This window comes from Cherax quadricarinatus, chromosome 95 (genome assembly GCF_038502225.1).
Source record: "Cherax quadricarinatus isolate ZL_2023a chromosome 95, ASM3850222v1, whole genome shotgun sequence".
Taxonomy (NCBI): domain Eukaryota; kingdom Metazoa; phylum Arthropoda; class Malacostraca; order Decapoda; family Parastacidae; genus Cherax; species Cherax quadricarinatus.
The window spans coordinates 2337301-2362985 of NC_091386.1; the positions used below are offsets into that span (position 1 = coordinate 2337301).

The following is a 25685-nucleotide window of genomic DNA, read 5'->3' on the forward strand; positions in this document are numbered from 1 at the left end:
CTAGGGGACATAACTTAGTCACTCCTCAAACCTGCGGTAAACTAGAGGATCGTCAAGAGCAAACTGGAACCAGCAAATAACAAGCTTATTCAGAATGCACCTATCTGCTGGAACAGAATGTGTTTAATATTAGAAAACAAGACACACAGCACAGTGTTTCAATAATATACCTCCCATCATTTGATGGAAATGAGTGGAATCTCATAGCTAAGTTATCTTTCCTAGTGACTAAAATGCCAGGAACAAGATGCTAGTAACACCTCCTGTATACATTACTAAATGCTGGCAGCAAGGTGCTAATAACACCACCTGTATAAATTACTAAATTTACAAAGAAAAGCTTTCATTTTTCTTATCAGAGTCGTCCTGCCTTGGTGGGATACGACCGGTTCGATAAAATACAAAAAATCTTCTCTGAAAATATTTCACAAAACTACAGTGGACCCCCGCTTAACGATCACCTCCAAATGCGACCAATTATGTAAGTGTATTTATGTAAGTGCGTTTGTACGTGTATGTTTGGGGGTCTGAAATGGACTAATCTACTTCACAATATTCCTTATGGGAACAAATTCGGTCAGTACTGGCACCTGAACATACTTCTGGAGTGAAAAAAGTTCGTTAACCGGGTGTCCACTGTATTATACATCTTAGTGAAAGAAATTGTCTGGTCTCAAAAATACTGTATCAAGTACAATATTTGAACTACTTCATCAAGAAAGCTTTTGTCGAATCAATATCTTCCAGCTTGGGTGACACCATCACCTCTCCAGATGACTGTGTTAGCTATAACCCCAATGGAAATACAGTGGAACCTCAAAAATCGAACTGCTCCCAACACGACCAATTATGTAAATGTATTTTTGTAAGTGCTTTTATAAGCGTATTTTTGAGGGTCTGAAATGGACTAATCTAATTTACAATATTCCTGATGGGAATAAATTCATTCGGTAAAGGCACTCGAACAGCCTTCTGGACAGAAGAAAGTTCGATATTTGAGGTTCCACTGTAAGTCACTTTGGCTTTTTTCAGTTATCCTGGTGGGTAATCTACTCATATGCTGCTATGTACGATAATTTATGTAACTATTTGTGTGTACCTGAATAAACTTACTAAGTTCAAGGTTACACCACTTACTGCAACACAATATTCAGCACATTTATAGACTCCCAATGTAAGAATATCTTCTTTACTGTCAATGTTGGTAGAATTACTGACAATATGTTAGGTTAAAGGGTATGAAGAACACTAGCAGCAGAGAATGATACTGGGAAGGGGATGAAGAGTACTAGCAGCAGAGAATGATACTGGGAAGGGGATGAAGAGTACTAGCAGCAGAGAATGATACTGGGAAGGGGATGAAGAGTACTAGCAGCAGAGAATGATACTGGGAAGGGGATGAAGAGTACTAGCAGCAGAGAATGATACTGGGAAGGGGATGAAAAGTACTAGCAGCAGAGAATGATACTGGGAAGGGGATGAAGAGTACTAGCAGCAGAGAATGATACTGGGAAGGGGATGAAGAGTACTAGCAGCAGAGAATGATACTGGGAAGGGGATGAAGAGTACTAGCAGCAGAGAATGATATTCCACCTGTTCTGTGGTTTGTTAGCAGCATTGAGCAGTCACAAAATAAGTAAGACCTATGCACATCAGTTATCTTTATTTCCAAAATGTTTCATGTACAAAGTAGGCACTTCTGAAAGTTGTTTAACCCCTTCAGGGTCCAAGGCCCAAATCTGAAGTGGTGCCCCAGTGTCCAAGAATTTTCAAAAAAAAATTTTTTTATTTTTTCTTATGAAATGGTAGAGAATCTTTTTGTGAAGGTAATAAAACAAAAAGTACGAAATTTGATGGAAAATTGACGAAATTATGCTCTCGCGAATTTTGATGTGTCAGCGATATTTACGAATCGGCGATTTTGCCGACTTTGACTCCCATTTTAGGCCAATTACATTATTCCAATCAACCAAATTCTTAGCTATTTCACTAGTATTACTTCTATTCTATCGATTGAGCACAAGAAATCACCAAGTCAACTGTTTCAACTACAAATTAAAGTGATCTGAAATTGTTAATTTGGTCAATTTAACACAAAGTTCAAAATATTCTAATTTCAAAACAGGGTCCAGAATAAACAATGTAGGTATTCTTGGAACTAAACTAACATTTCCTCTGTTCATTAGTTACGTTTTGAGGCTTTACAAATAAATTCCATTTTGATTTTTATTACTGTTATGCAATATTGTAATAATTGTATAAATATCATCACCATATTTGTGAATGTATATTAGACCCACCAGCTGACGTGTATTAGACGTGTGAGGTCGTTTGTTTACTCTTGAATATCGGCAAAAATTTAATATTTCTGCTACTTTGAGCTCAGTTTCAAGCCATTTCCAGTGCTAAAACCAATCAAAATCATCTCTATTTCTGTAATATGTCTTCCATTCTATCAAATGAGACCAAGAAATCGCAAATAGAACTATAAAAAACACAAAAAAACACTGCAAAGTCGCTGTTTTAATCGAAAAATCATGATTTCAGTTTTTTTCTCTCATTATACACAGCGTGCTGCAGGATTTGTTTTATGTGGTGCACACATACCACATAGATGTATTCTCTCATATCTAGGCCCAAATGTACCACTCACAGTTTATCAGAGTGAGCTGAGCTCATGACGTAGATCTACGGTTTGGACCCTGAACGTAAAGCCGTAGATCTATGGGACGGACCATCAAAGGGTTAAGGATGCCCGCTGCCCGCTTCCAGACCAGGGTTTCAAGTGGATCAAGACTTGATCAACCAGGCTGTTACTGCTGGTTACACCACCCTGGTTGGTCAGGCATCTGAGGAACTTGTCCGGTTCCCTCTGTGCATGTAGCACTCCTGTGTTTCATTAAGGATGCTCTGCACTGTCTGGTTTCACATTCTGCCAAATCTCTTGTGTTCGTACTGTGTGAATGTGCAGGTTTGGAACCAGTCCCTCCAGTGGAAGTTCTTTGTGTTTTCCAGCTTGGCAATATCACCAGCCTTGAAGGTGGCTGTTAGTATACAGCAGTATTGTATCAAGAATGCCATGACTGAGAATGATTAATGTTAATGGTGAAAACTGAGGTGTCCTCATCATGTGTGTGAATGAGAAATAATGATAGTGAGGGCATACATCAGTCAGGTTGTTGGAAGCAGAAAGTTCTAAGATTGTAGGTCTGGAAAGAACAAGTGACTTAAAGAATATCAACAGTGATTCAGCATCCCCAGTCTTGAAAGCTCTAGTTATCCAGCCTATCATCATTTTGGTAGTAATATCAACACTGCTGTGATCCTTAAATTATCACTCTCAAGTTTTGCATATGGAAATTTCACTCTACTGAATGATTCAAGTTTATCCTGTAATTCATTATGGTCTTTATTTCTTCCATTCCTCCAAAGAATAGCAACTGAGCATTATACTGTTGTCTGAGGCCTATTTTTATTTATTAACACTTCGGCCATCTCCCACCAAGGCAGGGTGGCCCGAAAAAGAAAAACTTTCATAATCATTCACTCCATCACTGTCTTGCCAGAGGTACGCTTACACTACAGTTATAAAACTGCAACATTAACACCCCTCTGAGTCCTAATGGACTTTATATTCTCCTGAAGGTTCACTGCCTCTCTGAATACAGAGGTGACTAAATGTGAATACAGCAGTGGTTGAATCTTTTTCACACCTGAGGGACTGACCATCCCCATATCCGCAGGGGATACGTTCCAAGACCAGGGATATCCAAAACTGTGGATAGTAACGAATCCTATATATGTTAGTTTCCATTGACATACATACCTATGATAACGTTTAATTGATAAATAATGCATAATAACTGGAGAATTAGCATTTTTTCACTGATAAGAAGCACTTCACTGCTTCTCTTAGGCTTTGTACCATCATTACTTTTGTGACTCAGCGGATGGGTCTATGAAAGATGAGGTGAATCATAGAATTGATGAGGGGAAAAGGGTGAGTGGTGCACTTAGGAGTCTGTGGAGACAAAGAACTTTGTCCTTGGAGGCAAAGAGGGGAATGTATGAGAGTATAGTTTTACCAACGCTCTTATATGGGTGTGAAGCATGGGTGATGAATGTTGCAGCGAGGAGAAGGCTGGAGGCAGTGGAGATGTCATGTCTGAGGGCAATGTGTGGTGTGAATATAATGCAGAGAATTCGTAGTTTGGAAGTTAGGAGGAGGTGCGGGATTACCAAAACTGTTGTCCAGAGGGCTGAGGAAGGGTTGTTGAGGTGGTTCGGACATGTAGAGAGAATGGAGCGAAACAGAATGACTTCAAGAGTGTATCAGTCTGTAGTGGAAGGAAGGCGGGGTAGGGGTCGGCCTAGGAAAGGTTGGAGAGAGGGGATAAAGGAGGTTTTGTGTGCGAGGGGCTTGGACTTCCAGCAGGCATGCGTGAGCGTGTTTGATAGGAGTGAATGGAGACAAATGGTTTTTAATACTTGACGTGCTGTTGGAGTGTGAGCAAAGTAACATTTATGAAGGGGTTCAGGGAAACTGGCAGGCCGGACTTGAGTCCTGGAGATGGGAAGTACAGTGCCTGCACTCTGAAGGAGGGGTGTTAATGTTGCAGTTTAAAAACTGTAGTGTAAAGCACCCTTCTGGCAAGACAGTGATGGAGTGAATGATGGTGAAAGTTTTTCTTTTTCGGGCCACCCTGCCTTGGTGGGAATCTGCCAGTGTGATAATAAAAATAATATAATCATAATGACACAATTTCAAACAAACCTCTGATCGTGTGTTCTATCCCCACCCGTGGTATGGCTTTTTCACTACTTTTGTCCTTTTGAGCCATCATTAAGCAAAATTAAGGGCTATTTTCAGGCCGCTGATCACATCATCTGTACCTCTCCAATGCCTCTGGTGTCTCCATATTTAGTCACCTCTGTATTCAACTGAAGTAGTCTACTGTATGGGCAAAAGTTTCAGATACCTGACAATGGAGTTCCGTTCCTAATACCACGTTGGTAAACAAATTCGTCGCTAAGTGAGGAGCATAATGTAATGGTGGTGTGTTTGTGTCAACCATCTTTCATGTTGTTTTAATGTCACCTTTGCCCCATTTAACACATTTCTGGTATACAGTGGACCCCCGCTTAACGATCACCTCCCAATGTGACCAATTATGTAAGTGTATTTATGTAAGTGCGTTTGTACGTGTATGTTTGGGGGTCTGAAATGGACTAATCTACTTCACAATATTCCTTATGGGAACAAATTCGGTCAGTACTGGCACCTGAACATACTTCTGGAATGAAAAAATATCGTTAACCGGGGGTCCACTGTATTTTTAAATGTTTGTACAGTAGTGTACTATATATTGTAATAAACAGAATAGAGGAAATCAGCTCTAATGTACATTATTTAGGTATGAATACTGGTCAGAGAGCCTGTCATAAGTCCGAGGCCTTGGAAAACGAGTACGTTGCTAAGTGAGGAGAAACTACAATAAATTTATTTTGACATGATGCAGAGCATTTCGGGCAAACTTAAAATTAACTTAAGGTTAATAAGGCAATAACAGAGTAAATGGTCATTAGATGAGTTACAGTGAGCACAAGAGAAATGTTTATTAATAGGTAATGTTGCAGATTTTACTCTTCTGCTTATAGGTATTGTACAGTGGACCCCCGCTTAACGAACTTTTTTCATTCCAGTAGTATGTTCAGGTGCCAGTACTGACCGAATTTTTCCCCATAAGGAATATTGTGAAGTAGATTAGTCCATTTCAGACCCCCAAACATACACGTACAAACGCACTTACATAAATACACTTACATAATTGGTCGCATTTGGAGGTGATCGTTAAGCGGGGGTCCACTGTATACCAATGTGTCTGAAGGAGGTCAAGATGATGTAACAGATTGAGAAACTTTGACTAATTCTTGATAAATGTTATGAAGAAATTGTAGCCAGAATTCTCAACAACAGCACATCGCAGACATCTACCTCAGGATCCTTTTCCAAATCACAAAAAACAGCATCTGAGTCGGATTGAAACATCATCATAAGATTCAATCTCCTATGTGTGGGTTATTTTTGTATTGCTCCAGTCACGGTATTGTGCCTTTTTGTTCTCCACCAAGACAGACAACTGAAATTTTCAAACTATTTTTGCAGAGTAGATGCAGATACCTTAAACAATGACATACTCATGGGGTCTGAACTTTTACTGCACAGAGTTAAGTTCTCAGCGTAGGAGATGTTACTACTCTGACTAAAACACTAACCAAACCAGAGAAATAAATTATATATCCTGAGAACTTCTCGACTAGCACTAGTCTAGCAAAATTAGTAACATAACCCTACAGAATTCAATGGGATACGGCCGGTGCGCTGAAAGAAGAAACCTACAGAATTGCAGATGCTCCTGTGCTTTACGATGGCTCGGCTTGCAATATCTTGACTTTGCAGTGGTGCGACAGCAATGCACATTTGGTACCTTTATACCCTTGAGTTCCAAGAGTCCTACTCCTGGAGCCTGGCCATCACCCATGGCCATGAGCCAGGCTCGTCACCTACCTTTCCGAGAACCCCAGAGCATTCAAAAAAGTGTGCAAGCATATGCTTCCTATTCATTATTGTCATAACAAGAAAGCCTGGAAGACATTACCATTGTGTGAAGACTGGTTTTAGAATCATGTTATTCCCCAAGTGAATGAACATTGCCATCAAAACAGCACACCCTTCACGATTCTCCTTATTTCAGATAATGCTCCTGGACATTCACAGTAATTATTTGTTTATTTACTAATTTAGTGACAGTAGTTATTCATTTACTAATTTATTTGTTATATATTCATGTTCGACTCAGGATATTTGTAACTTACAGTGGGCTCATCAGAATGTAACCCCACTGTAAGTCAAGGAGCACCTGTACAGTTCCTGGGTTGTGACTGGGAAGATAGGAAGGTAGTCGCTACATCTGACTGTCTGTGGGTGATGCTGAATCCTACTTGATCCAAAAAGTGCCATACAGCCTCTCCTCACTTAGCGACATACTCGTTTACCGACAACTCGGACTTACGACAGGCTCTCTGACCAGTGTGTATACCAAAATAATGTATGTTAGACCTGATTTCCTCCATTCTGTTTAATACAATATGCAGTACTGTATAAACATTTAAAAATACAGCGGTACCTGGAGTTTCATACAGCTCCCAACTCGAACAATTATGTAAGTGTATTTTTATGGGTATGAAGCAGACTAATCTAATTTACATTATTCCTTATGGGAATAAATTTGTTTGGTATCGGCACTTGAACAGCCTTCTGGAATAAATTAAGTTCATAACTCGAGGTACCACTGTATACCAGAAATGTTATAAATGGTGCAAAGGTGACATTACAACAATATCAAAGATTGTTGACACAAACTCACTACTGGGGCTCTGGTGGCCTGGTGGTTAACGCTCTGGCTTCACACGGTGAGGGCCTGGGTTCGATTCCCAGCCAGAGTAGAAACATTGGGCGTGTTTCTTTCCACTGTTGTCTATGTTCCCCATCAGTAAAATGGGTACCTGGGTGTTAGTCGACTGGTGTGGGTCGCATCCTGGGACACTGACCTAAGGAGGCCTGGTCACAGACCAGGCCGCGGGGGCGTTGACCCCCGGAACTCTCTCCAGAACTCTCTCCAGATAAACTGTTACAGTATGCTCCTCACTTAGCGACGAACTCGTTTACCAACGTGGTCTTAGGAATGGAACTCCGTTGTTAAGTGAGAAGAGGCTGTATTCAACTTGCCATTTGTAACTTTAGCTCCAGTACAACTTAAGGGACTACAAGCCCCTCCTACAACAGACAATGTCACTCAGAGAGTTCAGAGTTAGAGTACCAACACTTACAAGATTACAAGAGCCAACTAGGCAATTTTTTTTATTTTTTTATTAACACATCGGCCATTTCCCATCAAGGTAGGGTGATCCGAAAAGAAGAAACACTTTCATCATCACTCACTCCATCACTGTCTTGCCAGAGGTGCGACTACACCATATTTAAACAACAGTATATCTCCACCCATCCTTCAGAGTGCCGGCACCGTACTTCCCACCTTCAGGACTCAAGTTCAGCTAACCGATTTTCCTGAATCCCTTTATAAATGTTACTTTGCTCACACTCCAACAGCACACCAAACCATTAAAAGCATTTGCCTCCACTCGCTCCTAAATAACACTCGTGCATGCTTGCTGGAAGTCTAAGCCATTTGCACATAAAACCAGACCATCCTGACTCTTACTGGAGGAAGGTAAGTCAGCAGCTACACAAAAAGCCACTCCAAACTTCACAAAATATATGACAGACCTGTAAACTTTGCTCCACACCTGATGCAGTGTACTGGTCTGCATGACTATGCAGGATTGCCCTTCACCTACCTGATACAGGAGGACCCCACTTACACAGCACCTATTTTCTGTGTTCCATGTTTTTGTTAGCTTTCAATCAAGCCATTGTTCCACCCGCTCGTGGAACATAACGAACAATGGCTCAATTTGAAGCCAATGAATAACAAAAAAAAGGCACAATACCGCGACTGGAACGATACACAAATAACCCGCACATAAAAGAGAAGCTTACAACGACGTTTCGGTCCGACTTGGACCATTTACAAAATCACTTTGTAAATGGTGACTTTGTAAATGGTCCAAGTCGGACCAAAACGTCGTCGTAAGCTTCTCTCTTTTATGTGCGGGTTATTCATGTATTGAAGCCAATGAAAAAGCGAAACATCAAAAAGAAGATACTAACACCCAGGGGCCCTCCTATACTAGAAATTACAAACCCTTCCACACTAATAAAAAAAAAATCCAACATACCAGCCGTCTCCCACCAAGGAGAGGCGACTCAAAAAAAGAAAACTATGAAGCTTATCTTCTTGTTTACATTTAGTAATTTATACAGGAGAAGGGCTACTAGCCCCTTGCTCCCGGCTGATGTAGAAATCTTCTTTCAACAAACCGGCTGTATCCCACCAAGGCGGGGTGACCCAAAAAGAAAAACAAAAGTTTCTTTTTTTAACTTTAGTAATGTATATAGGAGAAGGGGAGTTTGATATTGAAATATCAAGCAAAAGTAGATTTTTGGGGGGCAATGTTAAATTTAGTTTTTCCAACAGACTTTTATTGTTAGCTGATTTTTCTTTTTAAATTTTTAAGTTAATCTACTTATTTCACATCTTATTCTATATCCTTTGCATATTTAATACTTTTACTACTCCATGTTTCTGTCTCCCTGGAGACAAAGTCTTTACAGAAGTAAATATAGTTTCAAGCTTTACAAACATCTTCCTTATGTGACTATAGCAACATTTAGCTTTTAAATGTACAGTGGACCCCCGCATACCGTTGGCGTCACATAACGTTAAATCCGCATACCGATACATTTTATCGCTAAGATTTTGCCTCGCATACCGCTAAAAAACCCGCTCAACGCTATTCGTCCGAGACGCGTCTAATGTGTGGCCTGAGCCAGCCTCACATGTTCCGCCGGTGGCATTGTTTACCAGCCAGCCTCCGCGGTAACATCCAAGCATACAATCAGAACATTTCGTATTATTACAGTGTTTTTGGTGATTTTATCTGCAAAATAAGTGACCATGGGCCCCAAGAAAGCTTCTAGTGCCAACCCTACAGGAATAAGGGTGAGAATTACTGTAGAGATGAAGAAAGAGATCACTCCTAAGTATGAAAGTGGAGTACGTGTCTCCGAGCAGGCCAGGTTGTAGAGTAAACCCCAATCAATCATCGCTACTATTGTGTCCAAGAAAACAGCAATCAAGGAAGCTGTTCTTGCCAAAGGTTCAACTGTGTTTTCGAAACAGAGATCGCAAGTGATAGAAGATGTTGAGAGACTCTTATTGGTGTGGATAAATGAAAAACAGATAGCAGGAGATAGCATCTCTCAAGAGATCATAAGTGAAAAGGCTAGGAAGTTGCATGAGGATTTAATTAAAAAAATGCCTGCAACTAGTGATGATGTGAGTGAATTTAAGGCCAGCAAAGGTTGGTTTGAGAGATTTAAGAAGCGTAGTGGCATACATAGTGTGATAAGGCATGGTGAGGCTGCCAGTTTGGACCACAAAGCAGCTGAAAAATATGTGCAGGAATTCAAGAAGTACATAGACAGAGAAGGACTGAAACCTGAACAAGTGTTTAATTGTGATGAAACAGGCCTGTTTTGGAAGAAAATGCCAAGCAGGACCTACATTACTGAGGAGGAAAAGGCACTCCCAGGACATAAGCCTATGAAAGACAGGCTTACTCTGTTGATGTGTTCCAATGCTACTGGTGATTGCAAAGTGAAGCCTTTATTAGTGTATCACTCTGAAACTCCCAGAGCGTTCAGGCAAAAGAATATTCTCAAGGATAATTTGTGTGTGCTGTGGAGGGCAAACAGTAAGGCATGGGTCACTAGGGACTTTTTCTATGACTGGTTACACCATGCATTTGCCCCCAATGTGAAAAATTACCTAACTGAAAAGAAATTAGACCTTAAGTGCCTCCTGGTGTTAGACAATGCCCCTGGTCATCCTACAGACTTGTCAGAGCAACTTTGTGGGGACATGAGCTTCATTAAGGTGAAGTTTTTGCCTCCTAATACCACTCCTCTCCTGCAGCCCATGGACCAGCAGGTTATTGCAAACTTCAAAAAACTGTACACAAAAGCTATGTTTGAAAGGTGCTTTGTAGTGACCTCAGAAACTCAATTGAGAGTTTTGGAGAGAGCACTTCAATATCCTCAATTGTGTAAACCTTATAGGTAAGGCTTGGGAGGGAGTGACTAAGAGGACCTTGAACTCTGCTTGGAAGAAACTGTGGCCAGAATGTGTAGACCAAAGGGATTTTGAAGGATTTGAGGCTAACCCTGAGAATCCTATGCCAGTTGAGGAATCCATTGTGGCATTGGGAAAGTCCTTGGGGTTGGAGGTTAGTGGGGAGGATGTGGAAGAGTTGGTGGAGGAGGACAATGAAGAACTAACCACTGATGAGCTGCTAGATCATCTTCAACAGCAAGAGGCCAGACCTGAGGAAATTGCTTTGGAGGAGGGTAGAGAGAAATTGAAGAAGTTGCCTACTTCAAAGATTAAGGAAATGTGTGCAGTGTGGCTTAAAGTGCAAACCTTCATGGATGAAAATCACCCTGACACAGCTACTGCAAGCCGTGTTGGCAACCTGTACACTGACAATGTTGTGAACCACTTTAGGAAAGTCATAAAGGAATGGGAGGTACAGGCCTCTATGGACGATATGTTGTGCGACAGAAGCTGGTCCTAGTGGCATTAAAAGAAGAAGGGAAGTAACCCCGGAAAAGGACTTGACACCTCAAGTCTTAATGGAAGGGGATTCCCCTTCTAAACACTAAGAAGATCAACACTCTCCCCTCCCATCAATCATCACCAGATCTTCAATAAAGGTAAGTGTCATGTAACTGTGTATATCTTTTTCAGTTTGTGTGTATTAAAATTAATATTTCATGTGGTAAAAAAAATTTTTTTCATACTTTGGGGTGTCTTGCATGGATTAATTTGATTTCCATTATTTCTTATGGGGAAAATTCATTCACATAACGATAATTTCGCATAACAATGAGCTCTCATGAACGGATTAATATCGTTATGCGGGGGTCCACTGTATATTGTTCTTATCTTCTTACCCTTAAATATCTGTTTCCAACTCTCGTTCTTATTTCTCTCGTTTCAATGGTTCTCTTGCATCTTGGGGTGAACCACGGGCTCACTCCTAGCCATTGCTGCTTCAATTGCCACTCATATATTCCATTTCTTCTTTCCTTTAAGTCTTCCTTCTCAATGCACTTCGTTCAGGAAATAAGGGTATATCTCAAGGTTTTGAAACTCGGTATTGTGTGGGTGCTAACACAGACCAGCCTTTCATATCACTCGGAATGAATACAAGGTCCAGCCTTGCTGGTCATCCCATCCTTGGTACACTGATACCCAGTCTGACATCACTTCCATCATCTTAACCCAGTCTGACACCACCTCTATCATCTTAACCAGTCTGACACCACCTCCATCATCTTAACCAGTTTGACACCACCTCCATCATCTTAACCAGTCTGACACCACCTCCATCATCTTAACCAGTCTGACACCACCTCCATCATCTTAACCAGTCTGACACCACCTCCATCATCTTAACCAGTTTGACACCACCTCCATCATCTTAACCAGTCTGACACCACCTCCATCATCTTAACCAGTCTGACACCACCTCCATCATCTTAACCAGTCTGACACCACCTCTATCATCTTAACCAGTCTGACACCACTTCCATCATCTTAACCAGTCTGACACCACCTCCATCATCTTAACCAGTCTGACACCACCTCCATCATCTTAACCAGTTTGACACCACCTCCATCATCTTAACCAGTCTGACACCACCTCTATCATCTTAACCAGTCTGACACCACTTCCATCATCTTAACCAGTCTGACACCACCACCATCATCTTAACCAGTCTGACACCACCTCTATCATCTTAACCAGTCTGACACCACCTCCATCATCTTAACCAGTTTGACACCACCTCCATCATCTTAACCAGTTTGACACCACCTCTATCATCTTAACCAGTTTGACACCACCTCTATCATCTTAACCAGTTTGACACCACCTCTATCATCTTAACCAGTTTGACACCACCTCTATCATCTTAACCAGTTTGACACCACCTCTATCATCTTAACCAGTCTGACACCACCTCTATCATCTTAACCAGTTTGACACCACCTCCATCATCTTAACCAGTTTGACACCACCTCTATCATCTTAACCAGTCTGACACCACCACCATCATCTTAACCAGTCTGACACCACCTCTATCATCTTAACCAGTCTGACACCACCTCCATCATCTTAACCAGTTTGACACCACCTCTATCATCTTAACCAGTCTGACACCACCTCCATCATCTTAACCAGTTTGACACCACCTCTATCATCTTAACCAGTCTGACACCACCTCCATCATCTTAACCAGTCTGACACCACCTCCATCATCTTAACCAGTCTGACACCACCTCTATCATCTTAACCAGTCTGACACCACCACCATCATCTTAACCAGTTTGACACCACCTCCATCATCTTAACCAGTTTGACACCACCTCCATCATCTTAACCAGTCTGACACCACCTCCATCATCTTAACCAGTTTGACACCACCACCATCATCTTAACCAGTTTGACACCACCTCCATCATCTTAACCAGTTTGACACCACCTCTATCATCTTAACCAGTTTGACACCACCTCTATCATCTTAACCAGTTTGACACCACCTCTATCATCTTAACCAGTTTGACACCACCTCTATCATCTTAACCAGTTTGACACCACCTCTATCATCTTAACCCACTGTATTTCCTTTCCACTGCTTATACTGCCTATTTTTTTATCCACTTCTGCTATGGTGCCCACCATTGCTTTTATTGTTATCACATTTCTGCCCTGATCTGCTGGAGTGGATCCCCCAGTCATTCTTCCACTCAAACATTCCACTGTATACAGATAACACACACACATAAGAGAGAGAAGCTCATGATGAGGTCTTGGTCCGACTTCGCCCCTTTACAAATCACACTGTAACTTGTAAATGGTCCAAGTTGGACCGAAACATTGTTATGACCTTTCTCCTATTTGCAGGTTATTTGTATGTTGTTCCAGTCAGGGTATTGCATTTTTCTGTTCTTCAACACACTGCTGGCATTTCATTATCAGTGTTACTACCTCACTATCTCTGTCCTTACAGTTACTGCAAACCTCTACTTCCTGTATCCTCTCTATGTACATATTTTCCTTTTTTAAAAATGGTTTGAGTGAAAAGAATTAGTTATAATGCAGCATTACCTTTGATAGGTTTTAAGAATTTTCCAACTCCTGCAGTCTGGCTCTGAGCCCCGTTCATGTCTGGTGTCTGCCCAGTCAACCAGGCTCTTATAACTGACTTTTTAAAGAAATAGACTAGTAAGCCTGGAGGCCTGGTCACAGACCGGGCCGCGGGGGCGTTGACCCCCCGGAACTCTCTCCAGGTAAACTCCAGTAGAAGGCCTGGGTCAGATGACCAAAAACTCCTGTGGCAGGTCACTGCATGACTAAGATCTGCATCAGAAAACACTTGTCCTATTCCCTGATGATTCTTACCTAACCTAACCTAACCAGGCTGTTGCTGGTGGTGGCTTGTTGGCCCACATATCTTTAAGAGTCCAGCTGATAGTATTTTAAATAAAAAAAATCTTTGTGCACCTGTCTACTACAGGTGCTCCTTAACATACAATGGGGTTATGTTCCGATGAACCCATCCTGAGTCATTAAAAGTATCATAATTCAAATATGAATATTTGATAAATAAACAAGTAAATAAATAACTACCATCACTGAATAAATAAATACACAAATAATTACCGCAACTAAATACCAGTATTAAAAACTAAATAAATGAACACAAGGCTATCAATTCTCCATGGGGAAGTTGAACAGAATTCTTCCTCTGTAAGTCATGCATGTCGTAAGAGGTGATTAAAATGCTGGGAGCAAGGGGCTAGTAACCCCCTTCCCCTGTATATACAGTGGACCCCCGGTTTACGATCAGTTCCCAATGCGACCAATTATGTAAGTGTATTTATGTAAGTGCGTTTGCATGTGTATGTTTGGGGGTCTGAAATGGACTAATCTAATTCACAATATTCCTTATGGGAACAAATTCGGTCAGTACTGGCACCTGAACATACTTCTGGAATGAAATAATATCGTGAACCGGGGGTCCACTGTATCACTAAATTTCAAAGGAAAAACTTTCGTTTTAACTTTTGAGCCGCCCCACCTTGGTGGGATACAACTTGTTTGTTGAACATAAGAACATAAGAACCTAGGTAGTAGGTTGGTAGACAGCAACCACCCAGGGAGGTACTACCGTCCTACCAAGTGAGTGTAAAACGAAAGCCTGTAATTGTTTTACATGATGGTAGGATTGCTGGTGTCCTCTTTTCTGTCTCATAAACATGTAAGATTTCAGGTACGTCTTGCTACTTCTACTTACATTTAGGCCACACTACACATACATGTACAAGCATATACAGTGGACCCCCGGTATTTGATGGCATCGGCATCCGATAAATCCGGTATTCGATGCATTTTAACGCAAAAATTTTGCCTTGGTATCCGATCGAAAACCCGGTATTCAATGCGATTCGTACGAGACGTGTCCACGTGTGGCCTGAACTGCCGCATGTGTGCCAGTGTTTACAAGCCAGGCAGTGTGCGTGCATCTAAGGATACATTTGGTACATTCCATATCATCACTGTTTTTGGTGCTTGTTTCTGCAAAATAAGTAACCATGGGCCCCAAGAAAGCTTCTAGTGCCAACCCTTCGAGAAAAAAGGTGCTAATGACCATTGAAATGAAGAAAGAGATAATTGCAAAGTACGAAAGTGGAGTGCGTGTGTCGGAGCTGGCCAGGTTGTATAGTAAGCCCCAATCAACCATCTCTACTAAAGTGACCCGGAAAACGGCAATCAAGGAAGCTGTTCTTGCAAAAGGTGCAACTGTGATTACGAAACAGTGACCACAAGTGTTAGAAAATGTTGAGAGACTCTTATTGGTGTGGATAAATGAAAAACAGATAGCATCTCTCAAGCGATCATTTGTGAAAAGGCTAGGTAGTTGCATGACGATTTGGTAAAGAAATTGCCTGCAACTAGTGGTGATGTGAGTGAATTTAAGGCCAGCAAATGTTGGTTTGAAAGATTTAAGAATCATAGTGGCATACATAGTGTGATTAGGCATGGTGAGGCTGCCACTTCGGACCAAAAAGCAGCTGAAAAATATGTGAAGGAATTCAAGGATTACATAGACAGTGAAGAATTTAAACCTGAACAAGTGTTTAATTGCAATGAAACAGGCCTGTTTTGGAAGAAAATGCCAAACAGGACCTACATTACTCAGGAGGAAATGGCACTCCCAGGACATAAGCCTATGAAAGACAGGCTTACTCTGTTGATGTGTGCCAATGCTAGTGGTGATTACAAAGTGAAGCCTTTATTAGTGTATCACTCTGAAACTCCCAGAGTGTTCAGGAAAAACAATGTCGTCAAGGCTAATTTGTGTGTGCTGTGGAGGGCAAACAGTTAGGCATGGGTCACTAGGGACTTTTTCTATGACTGGTTACACCATGCATTTGCCCCCACTGTGAAAAATTACCTAACTGAAAAGAAATTAGACCTTAAGTGCCTCCTGGTATTAGACAATGCCCCTGATCATCCTACAGACTTGGCAGAGCGACTTTCTGCGGACATGAGCTTCATTAAGGCCAAGTTTTTGCCTCCTAATACCACTCCTCTCCTGCAGCCCATGGACCAGCAGGTTATTGCAAACTTCAAAAAACTGTACACAAAAGCTATGTTTCAAAAGTGCTTTGTAGTGACCTCAGAAACTCAATTGACTCTAAAAGAGTTTTGGAGAGATCACTTTAATATCCTCAATTCTGTAAACCTTATAGGTAAGGCTTGGGAGGGAGTGACTAAGAGGACCTTGAACTCTGCCTGGAAAAAACCGTGGCCAGAATGTGTAGACAAAAGGGATTTTGAAGGGTTTGATTCTAATCCTGGGAATCCTATGCCAGTTGAGGAATCCATTGTGGCATTGGGGAAGTCCTTGGGGTTGGAGGTTAGTGGGGAGGATGTGGAAGAGTTGGTGGAGGAGGACAATGATGTACTAACCACTGATGAGCTGCTAGATCATCTTCAACAGCAAGAGGCCACACCTGAGGAAACTGCTTCGGAGGAGGGGAGAGAGAAATTGAAGAAGTTGCCTACTTCAAAGATTAAGGAAATGTGTGCAGTGTGGCTTAAAGTGCAAACCTTCATGGATGAAAATCACCCTGACACAGCTACTGCGAGCTGTGCTGGTGACTATTACACTGACAATGTTGTGAAACACTTTAGGAAAGTCATAAAGGTATGAGAGGTAAAGGCCTCTATGGACAGATATGTTGTGCGACAGAAGTCCAGTGACTCTCAACCTGGTCCTAGTGGCATTAAAAAAAGAAGGGAAGTAACCCCGGAAAAGGACTTGCTACCTCAAGTCCTAATGGAAGGGGATTCCCCTTCTAAACAGTAACAACTTCGACACTCTCCCCTCCTCCCATCCCATCAATCATCACCAGATCTTCATTAAAGGTAAGTGTCAATTATTCAATTGTTATTATTCTATTGTTATTATTGTTATTGTAATTATTCTATTGCATTAAACTTAATATTTCATGTGGGAAAATTTGTTTTTTCATACTTTTGGGTGTCTTGCATGGATTAATTTGATTTCCATTATTTCTTATGAGGAAAATTGATTCGCTTTTCAATATTTTCGGTATTTGATGAGCTCTCAGGAATGGATTAATATCGAATACCGAGGGTCCACTGTATATACACGCACCCCTCTGGGTTTTCTGCTATTTTCTTTCTAGTTCTTGTTCTTGTTTATTTCCTCTTATCTCCATGGAAAAGTGGAACAATTCTTCCTCAGTAAGCTATGAGTGTCATAAGAGGTGACTAAAATGCCAGGAGCAAGGGGCTAGTAACCCCTTCTCCTGTATATATTTCTAAATTTAAAAGGAGAAACTTTTGTTTTTCCTTTTGGGCCACCCCGCCTCGGTGGTCCACCCCGCCTCGGTGGGATACGGCTGGTGTGTTGAAAGAAGAAAGAAGAACATAAGAAAGAAGGAACACTGCAACAGGCCTACTGACCCATGCAGAGCAGGTCCATGTCCCCCCCCCCCCCCCCGGATTAGCCCAATGACCCACCCAGTCTGGTCACCTCCGATCAAGGAAGGAACAGCACCAGGCCCAGCAGCACAAGCTAGTCCGGTCAAACTCACACCCACTCATGTATTTATCTAACCATTTTTAAAACTGCGCATGGTTTTAGCCTCAATAACTGTACTGGGGAGTTTGTTCCACTCATCCACAACTCTATTACCAAACCAGTACTTTCCCATATCCTTCCTGAATCTGAATTTTTCCAGTGAAAAGCAAAGAAATCCATCAATAAATATATGGTACTGAATGTGCATCGCTGTCACACCACTGTAATATCGAAATATCATAAGTCGAAACATCATAAAGTAAGGAGCATCTCTACTTTTTCTGATTACCCCCATTAATATATTGTACCTCATTCAATTGCTAAGAAAATCTAACTAAAAAGTAGGCATAATATACGCTAAGTCATATTTTTATAGACCTACTGTAATGCAATTACAATACTCTCAGTATAGTACTCAACACTAAAAAAAATCCATGCGAAGTCTGAGCCAGAGAAAACATGTCAAAGATGCATCAGAAATCCGCCAAGTATCAGTCGATTCACTGGTTGACATCTCGACGGACCACCGGGATACTAACCTGTTTTCTTAGTGGTCTTGACGGTGTGGGGGTCAGCACTCTTGTGAGAGGTGGTCTTTAGGGAAGTAGTGCTGAGGGAAGTGGTAGTGGTGGAAGTGGTGGTGGTCTTAGGGGTAGTAGTGGTGGTGGTAGACTTGGTGGTGGAGGTGGTAGTGGTGGTGGTGGTGCCTCTAGCGGCTGGCAGGCCTGCAATGAGACACACAAGATACACCACTGCTAAGCATCTAGCGACTAGAAGAGAATATTGTAGTGTTCTACAGACTAAATTGATCAAACTGCCTTAAGCACCCCATAAATTTCAACCATACAATAACAGTTGGAAAGGCCAGTGGACTATTTACGAACCAATAATATTAATCAAAATTTTGAAAACTTGATTCTACTGTATCAAAGTCGGTTAACATATAACTTGAAACTACTAAACGTAATGAATTAAAACCTTGATATTTTGTAATATTTTGTAATATTTTCATGACTTTTTAACTTTTCTGGCATTTTTAAGGAAATTTAATTTTTTTTTATTTAAAAGAATGATATTTTTGGTTACAAATTATTAATTTCAAGTCATGGAGTCTCTCTGATATTTTGTAATAGTATTTTCATATTTTTTTGATGCTTTTCTGGCATTTTTAAGGAAATTTTAATTTTTTTTATATTCAAAACAATATTTTTGATTATAAATTCTGATATTTCAAAAGACTCTGCGACAACAACAGTTTGCAAATCTTGCCATTTTTACGACAGTGTCAGTCGGGCCACAACTCTTTTCAATTTGTTCCATAAAACACCGACTTCCAATCTTGACAACACAAAGAACGTGATGACTGGGTACTACACTTCGTATTCAACGTATTATAAGTTAATACAGGATTTACACTAATTCTATATGAGTAAGGATATACTACATATACAATACTGGAAATTTATAAACTTTAGCTAAAGCTTGATAGCTTATAGAGAGAGAGAGAGAGAGGCACTAGAAATATTCTAATATACTTCACTTGGCTCTTTTACAACTCTAGATTCAACTATTAAGCAGTTTTATTGGCATATTGGGTAAAGCATTGGCAAATATTTCTGCATGAAGAGAGTACATCCAAAGTCGCTAAATAAGTAGGGGTGGCTCAATATACATAAGCAAGGTGCGAAAGAATGCAGGGCCATACAAACAAGGGTGCAAAACTTATTGCATACACAAACATGAGGTCGCTCAACTTACAAATGCTCTCCGTGTCGTAAGAGGCGACTAAAATGCTGGGAGCAAGGGGCTAGTAACCCCCTTCTCCAGTATAAATTACTAAATACTGGGAGCAAGAGGGCTAGTGACCCCTTCTCCTGTATAAATTACTAGATGTAAAAAAAGAAAAACTTCCGTTTTTATTTTTAAATCACTCTGCCTTGGTGCGAGACGGCCGGAGCGTTGAAGACAAAAAAGTACAAAGTACATTTCTCAAAACCTCAAAAAAACAAGTGTAGCAATATGAGATCTTTTACTGACGACGTTTTGCCCACTGGCGAAAGAGATAAAATGTGGAGAGAGAATCCTAACCCACGAAATTGTAATTACACAATTGCAAATAAACCTTGGAATGGGTGGGATTCGAACCTATAGTGTATTAGGACTCACTTGTAAAGGGTTCGAACCCTACCCATTCTCTGGTTTGAGATAATCCTACATATACATAATGAACCTAGTAAAGTGAAGTCAAGTTAGGTTCATCTCTCCAGATTTATCAGTTTACAATGTCATCAATAAAGAAATACACTATAAGGCATTTCTGTCTTTTTTCATTGTCACTAATTTATACCATTCCTCTCTCCTCAAAAATCTGTTGACCTTTTATATGTATAACTTTGCCCATATGCAACCTGAGGACCTCCTGTACTGAGTTACTTGCAAGCATTGTGTGTGTGTGTGTGTGCAGACTGGATTTTGTGAGGATTCAGAGAAACTGGTTAGTTGGTCTTGAGTCCTGGAGGTGGCAAGCACAGTGCCTGCACTATGAATGAGGAGTGAGGATGATGCAGTTCAAAGGATCATTTGAGCTGTGATGTCTGCAAGCTTTTGTCAAGACAGTGGCTGATTGAATGATGGTGAATGTGTTTCCTTTTTCAGGCCTCCCTTTGAGGTAAAAAAAAAAAAAAATACAGAATAAGGTTGGGGTCAGACATGGGAAAGGGATAAATTGCACTTGGGAACATCGAGTATCTAACACAATTTAAAAAGTGAGTGTTTACTTTCGTTTATTGTATTAATGTTGGTAGAATTACTGACAATATGTTAAGTAAACCTTGGTGGTAGGTTGGTAGATAACCACCCAGGGAGGTACTACCATCCTGTGGTAGTAGGTTGGTAGACAGCAACCACCCAGGGAGGTACTACAATCCTGTGGTAGTAGGTTGGTAGACAGCAACCACCCAGGGAGGTACTACCATCCTGTGGTAGTAGGTTGGTAGACAGCAACCACCCAGGGAGGTACTACCATCCTGTGGTAGTAGGTTGGTAGACAGCAACCACCCAGGGAGGTACTACCATCCTGTGGTAGTAGGTTGGTAGACAGCAACCACCCAGGGAGGTACTACCATCCTGTGGTAGTAGGTTGGTAGACAGCAACCATCCAGGGAGGTACTACCATCCTGTGGTAGTAGGTTGGTAGACAGTAACTGCCCAGGGAGGTACTACCATCCTGTGGTAGTAGGTTGGTAGACAGCAACCATCCAGGGAGGTACTACCATCCTGTGGTAGTAGGTTGGTAGACAGCAACCACCCAGGGAGGTACTACCATCCTGTGGTAGTAGGTTGGTAGACAGCAACCATCCAGGGAGGTACTACCATCCTGTGGTAGTAGGTTGGTAGACAGTAACTGCCCAGGGAGGTACTACCATCCTGTGGTAGTAGGTTGGTAGACAGCAACCATCCAGGGAGGTACTACCATCCTGTGGTAGTAGGTTGGTAGACAGTAACTGCCCAGGGAGGTACTACCATCCTGTGGTAGTAGGTTGGTACACAGCAACCACCCAGGGAGGTACTACCATCCTGTGGTAGTAGGCTGGTAGACAGCAACCACCCAGGGAGGTACTACCATCCTGTGGTAGTAGGCTGGTAGACAGCAACCACCCAGGGAGGTACTACCATCCTGTGGTAGTAGGTTGGTAGACAGCAACCACCCAGGGAGGTACTACCATCCTGTGGTAGTAGGTTGGTAGACAGCAACCACCCAGGGAGGTACTACCATCCTGTGGTAGTAGGTTGGTAGACAGCAACCACCCAGAGAGGTACTACCATCCTGTGGTAGTAGGTTGGTAGACAGCAACCACCCAGGGAGGTACTACCGTCCTGCCAAGTGAGTGTAAAACGAAAACCTGTAATTGTTTTACATGATGGTAGGATTGCTGGTGTCCATTTTTCTGTCTCATAAACATCTAAGATTTCAGGTATGTCTTGCTACTTCTACTTACACTTAGGTCACACTACACATACATGTACAAGCATATATATACACACCCATCTGGGTTTTCTTTTAGTTTCTTACTAGTTCTTGTTCTTGTTTATTTCCTCTTATCTCCATGGGGAAGTGGAACAGAATTCTTCCTCCGTAAGCCATGCGTGTCGTAAGAGGCGACTAAAATGCCAGGAGCAAGGGGCTAGTAACCCCTTCTCCTGTATATATTACTAAATGTAAAAGGAGAAATTTTTTGTTTTTCCTTTTGGGTCACCCCGCCTTGGTGGGATACTGCCGGTGTGTTAAAAAAAAAAAAAAAAAGTTAAGCAAAAGGCACAAGTGCAACTAATATAACATTTTACTGTGGCAACGTTTTGCTCTCCAGGAGCTTTGTCAAAGCTCTTGGAGAGCAAAACGTTGCCACAATAAAATGTCACATTAGTTGCACTTGTGTCCTTTTACCTAACATACTTTGATTTAAACAAGCATGAACAAACAAAGAGAAAATTAATAAATGTTTTGAAAAAAATAATGATACACAGAACATTTAATACTCAGATATTCCATTATCTTACTATATACGTGTCTTACCATATGAAAATAATACTGAACACAGAAGCTACAAAGGAATGAGTGTGAATCAGAGAAGGGAACACAGAATTTGACAGGGCAAGAAAAATAAAAACAAAACCCTGACTGAAAAAACTAGCGAGGCATTTCAGTCAAGTCAAAAGAGACTCGAAACTGGTGAGTGGCGACCCAAAACGTCGTCCAAAGTTCACTCTTCAAGGTGTGGATTTTTTGTGATGGGACACAACAAAGGTATACAGTGGACCCCCGCATAACGATCACCTCCGAATGCGACCAATTATGTAAGTGTATTTATGTAAGTGCGTTTGTGCGTATATGTTTGGGGGTCTGAAATGGACTAATCTACTTCACAATATTCCTTATGGGAACAAATTCGGTCAGTACTGGCACCTGAACATACTTCTGGAGTGAAAAAATATCGTTAACCGGGGGTCCACTGTATTATTATTATTTTTTTTTCCAGCACATCAGTTGTCTCCCATCAAGTCAGGGTGACTTAAAAAGAAAAACAAGTTTTTTTTTTTTAAATTTAGTAATTTATACAGGAGAAGGGGTTACCAGCACCTTGTTCCCAGCATTTTAGTCACCTCTTATGGCATGCATGGCTTACACAGGAAGGATTCTAACCCACTTCCCCATTTCTTCATGGGGAAGTGGAACAGAATTATTCCTCCGTAAGCCATGCGTGTCGTAAGAGGCGACTTAAATGCCGGGAGCAAGGGGCTAGTAACCCCTTCTCCTGTATATATTACTAAATTTAAAAAGCGAAACGTTCGTTTTTCCTTTTGGTCCACCCCGCCTCGGTGAGATATGGCCGGTGCATTGAAAGAAAGATTATTATATTTATGTCACCCTGCCTCGATGGGATATGGCCAGCTTGTCAAAAAAAAAAAAAAAGGTAGAAAAAATGTAGGTAGTTGTGGTGCGCTAAAAAGGAGTCTGGAAAATCATCCAAGAGGACTGCACTGAAGGTGGGTTTTGCAAGAACAACAGGAGACAAAGGCAGATTTTTACTACATCAAGAAAAGGTTGTGCTGGCAGGTCAAAGTTCAACTCTGGAGACACCTGAAAAAATACATTAGTAAAAACCAAATCACAAACACATGTAACTGTGTAAAAATCTAAGATATTCAGAGAGTAACAATATTCCATGAACAAGCCAAGTTGTGTCTAGGTGAGCAGATCAATGGAATTATTAAGTTTTTTTTTTTTTTTTTTTTCAACAAGTTGGCCGTCTCCCACCGAGGCAGGGTGACCCAAAAAAGAAAGAAAATCCCCAAAAAGAAAATACTTTCATCATCATTCAACACTTTCACCACACTCGCACATTATCACTGTTTTTGCAGAGGTGCTCAGAATACAACAGTTTAGAAGCATATACATATAAAGATACACAACATATCCCTCCAAACTGCCAATATCTCAAACCACTCCTTTAAAGTGCAGGCATTGTACTTCCCATTTCCAGGACTCAAGTCCGACTATATGAAAATAACCGGTTTCCCTGAATCCCTTCACTAAATATTACCCTGCTCACACTCCAACAGATCGTCAGGTCCAAAGTACCATTCGTCTCCATTCACTCCTATCTAACACGCTCATGCACGCTTGCTGGAAGTCCAAGCCCCTTGCCCACAAAACCTCCTTTACCCCCTCTCTCCAACCCTTTCGAGGACGACCCCTACCCCGCCTTCCTTCCCCTATAGATTTATATGCTTTCCATGTCATTCTACTTTGATCCATTCTCTCTAAATGACCAAACCACCTCAACAGCCCCTCTTCTGCTCTCTGACTAATACTTTTATTAACTCCACACCTTTTCCTAATTTCCACACTCCGAATTTTCTGCATAATATTTACACCACACATTGCCCTTAAGTGTCCATCTTAATTAAGCAGTACACGTATGCCAGGCCATTCTAAATCTTCAGCATATCTTTATGGAATCCAGGAAAGCATACCTTGTTATATTCTGTAAAGTCATTCCAGGCTCATGGCAACTACACGAAGCTAAATCAGACAATAAACACTTAAATTGTAACAAGACGACTGCAAACATTTTTTTTTTTTCATCAAACCGGCCGCATCCCACCGAGGCAGAGTGGCCCAAAAAGAAAAACAAAAGTTTCTCTTCTTAAATTTAGTAATTTATACACGAGAAGGGGTTACTAGCCCCTTGCTCCTGGCATTTTAGTCGCCTCTTACAACACGCATGGTTTACGGAGGAAGAATTCTGTTCCACTTCCCCATGGAGATAAGAGGAAATAAACAAGAACAAGAACTAGAAAGAAAATAGCAGAAAACCCAGAGGGGTGTGTATATATATGCTTGTACATGTATGCGTAGTGTGACCTAAGTGTAAGTAGAAGTAGCAAGATATTCCTGTCATCCAGCATGTTTATAAGACAGAAAAAAGAACACGACCAATCCTACCTTCATGTAAAACAGTTAGAGGGTTCTGTTTCACACTCACTTGGTAGGATGGTACTACCTCCCTGGGTGGTTACTGTCTACCTGCCTACTACCACAGGATGGTAGTACCTCCCTGGGTGGTTACTGTCTACCTACCTACTACCACAGGATGGTAGTACCTCCCTGGGTGGTTACTGTCTACCAACCTACTACCACAGGATGGTAGTACCTCCCTGGATGGTTGCTGTCTACCAACCTACTACCACAGGATGGTAGTACCTCCCTGGGTGGTTGCTGTCTACCAACCTACTACCACAGGATGGTAGTACCTCCCTGGGTGGTTACTGTCTACCAACCTACTACCACAGGATGGTAGTACCTCCCTGGGTGGTTGCTGTCTACCAACCTACTACCACAGGATGGTAGTACCTCCCTGGATGGTTGCTGTCTACCAACCTACTACCACAGGATGGTAGTACCTCCCTGGATGGTTGCTGTCTACCAACCTACTACCACAGGATGGTAGTACCTCCCTGGGTGGTTGCTGTCTACCAACCTACTACCACAGGATGGTAGTACCTCCCTGGGTGGTTGCTGTCTACCAACCTACTACCACAGGATGGTAGTACCTCCCTGGGTGGTTGCTGTCTACCAACCTACTACCACAGGATGGTAGTACCTCCCTGGGTGGTTGCTGTCTACCAACCTACTACCACAGGATGGTAGTACCTCCCTGGGTGGTTGCTGTCTACCAACCTACTACCACAGGATGGTAGT

At 41.5% G+C, this 25685-nt stretch overlaps 1 protein-coding gene across 2 annotated transcripts in view; it reads right to left on the reverse strand.

Annotated features, from left to right (window-relative positions):
• Window positions 1–25685, reverse strand: part of LOC128703881 (ephrin-B1) — a 109428-nt gene that overhangs the window by 36353 nt on the left and 47390 nt on the right. For both annotated transcript variants that reach the window (XM_070104876.1, XM_070104877.1), the window contains exon 4: window positions 18463–18648. In XM_070104876.1, the coding sequence (XP_069960977.1) occupies window positions 18463–18648 (186 nt within the window). The remainder of the gene's footprint in view (window positions 1–18462; window positions 18649–25685) is intronic.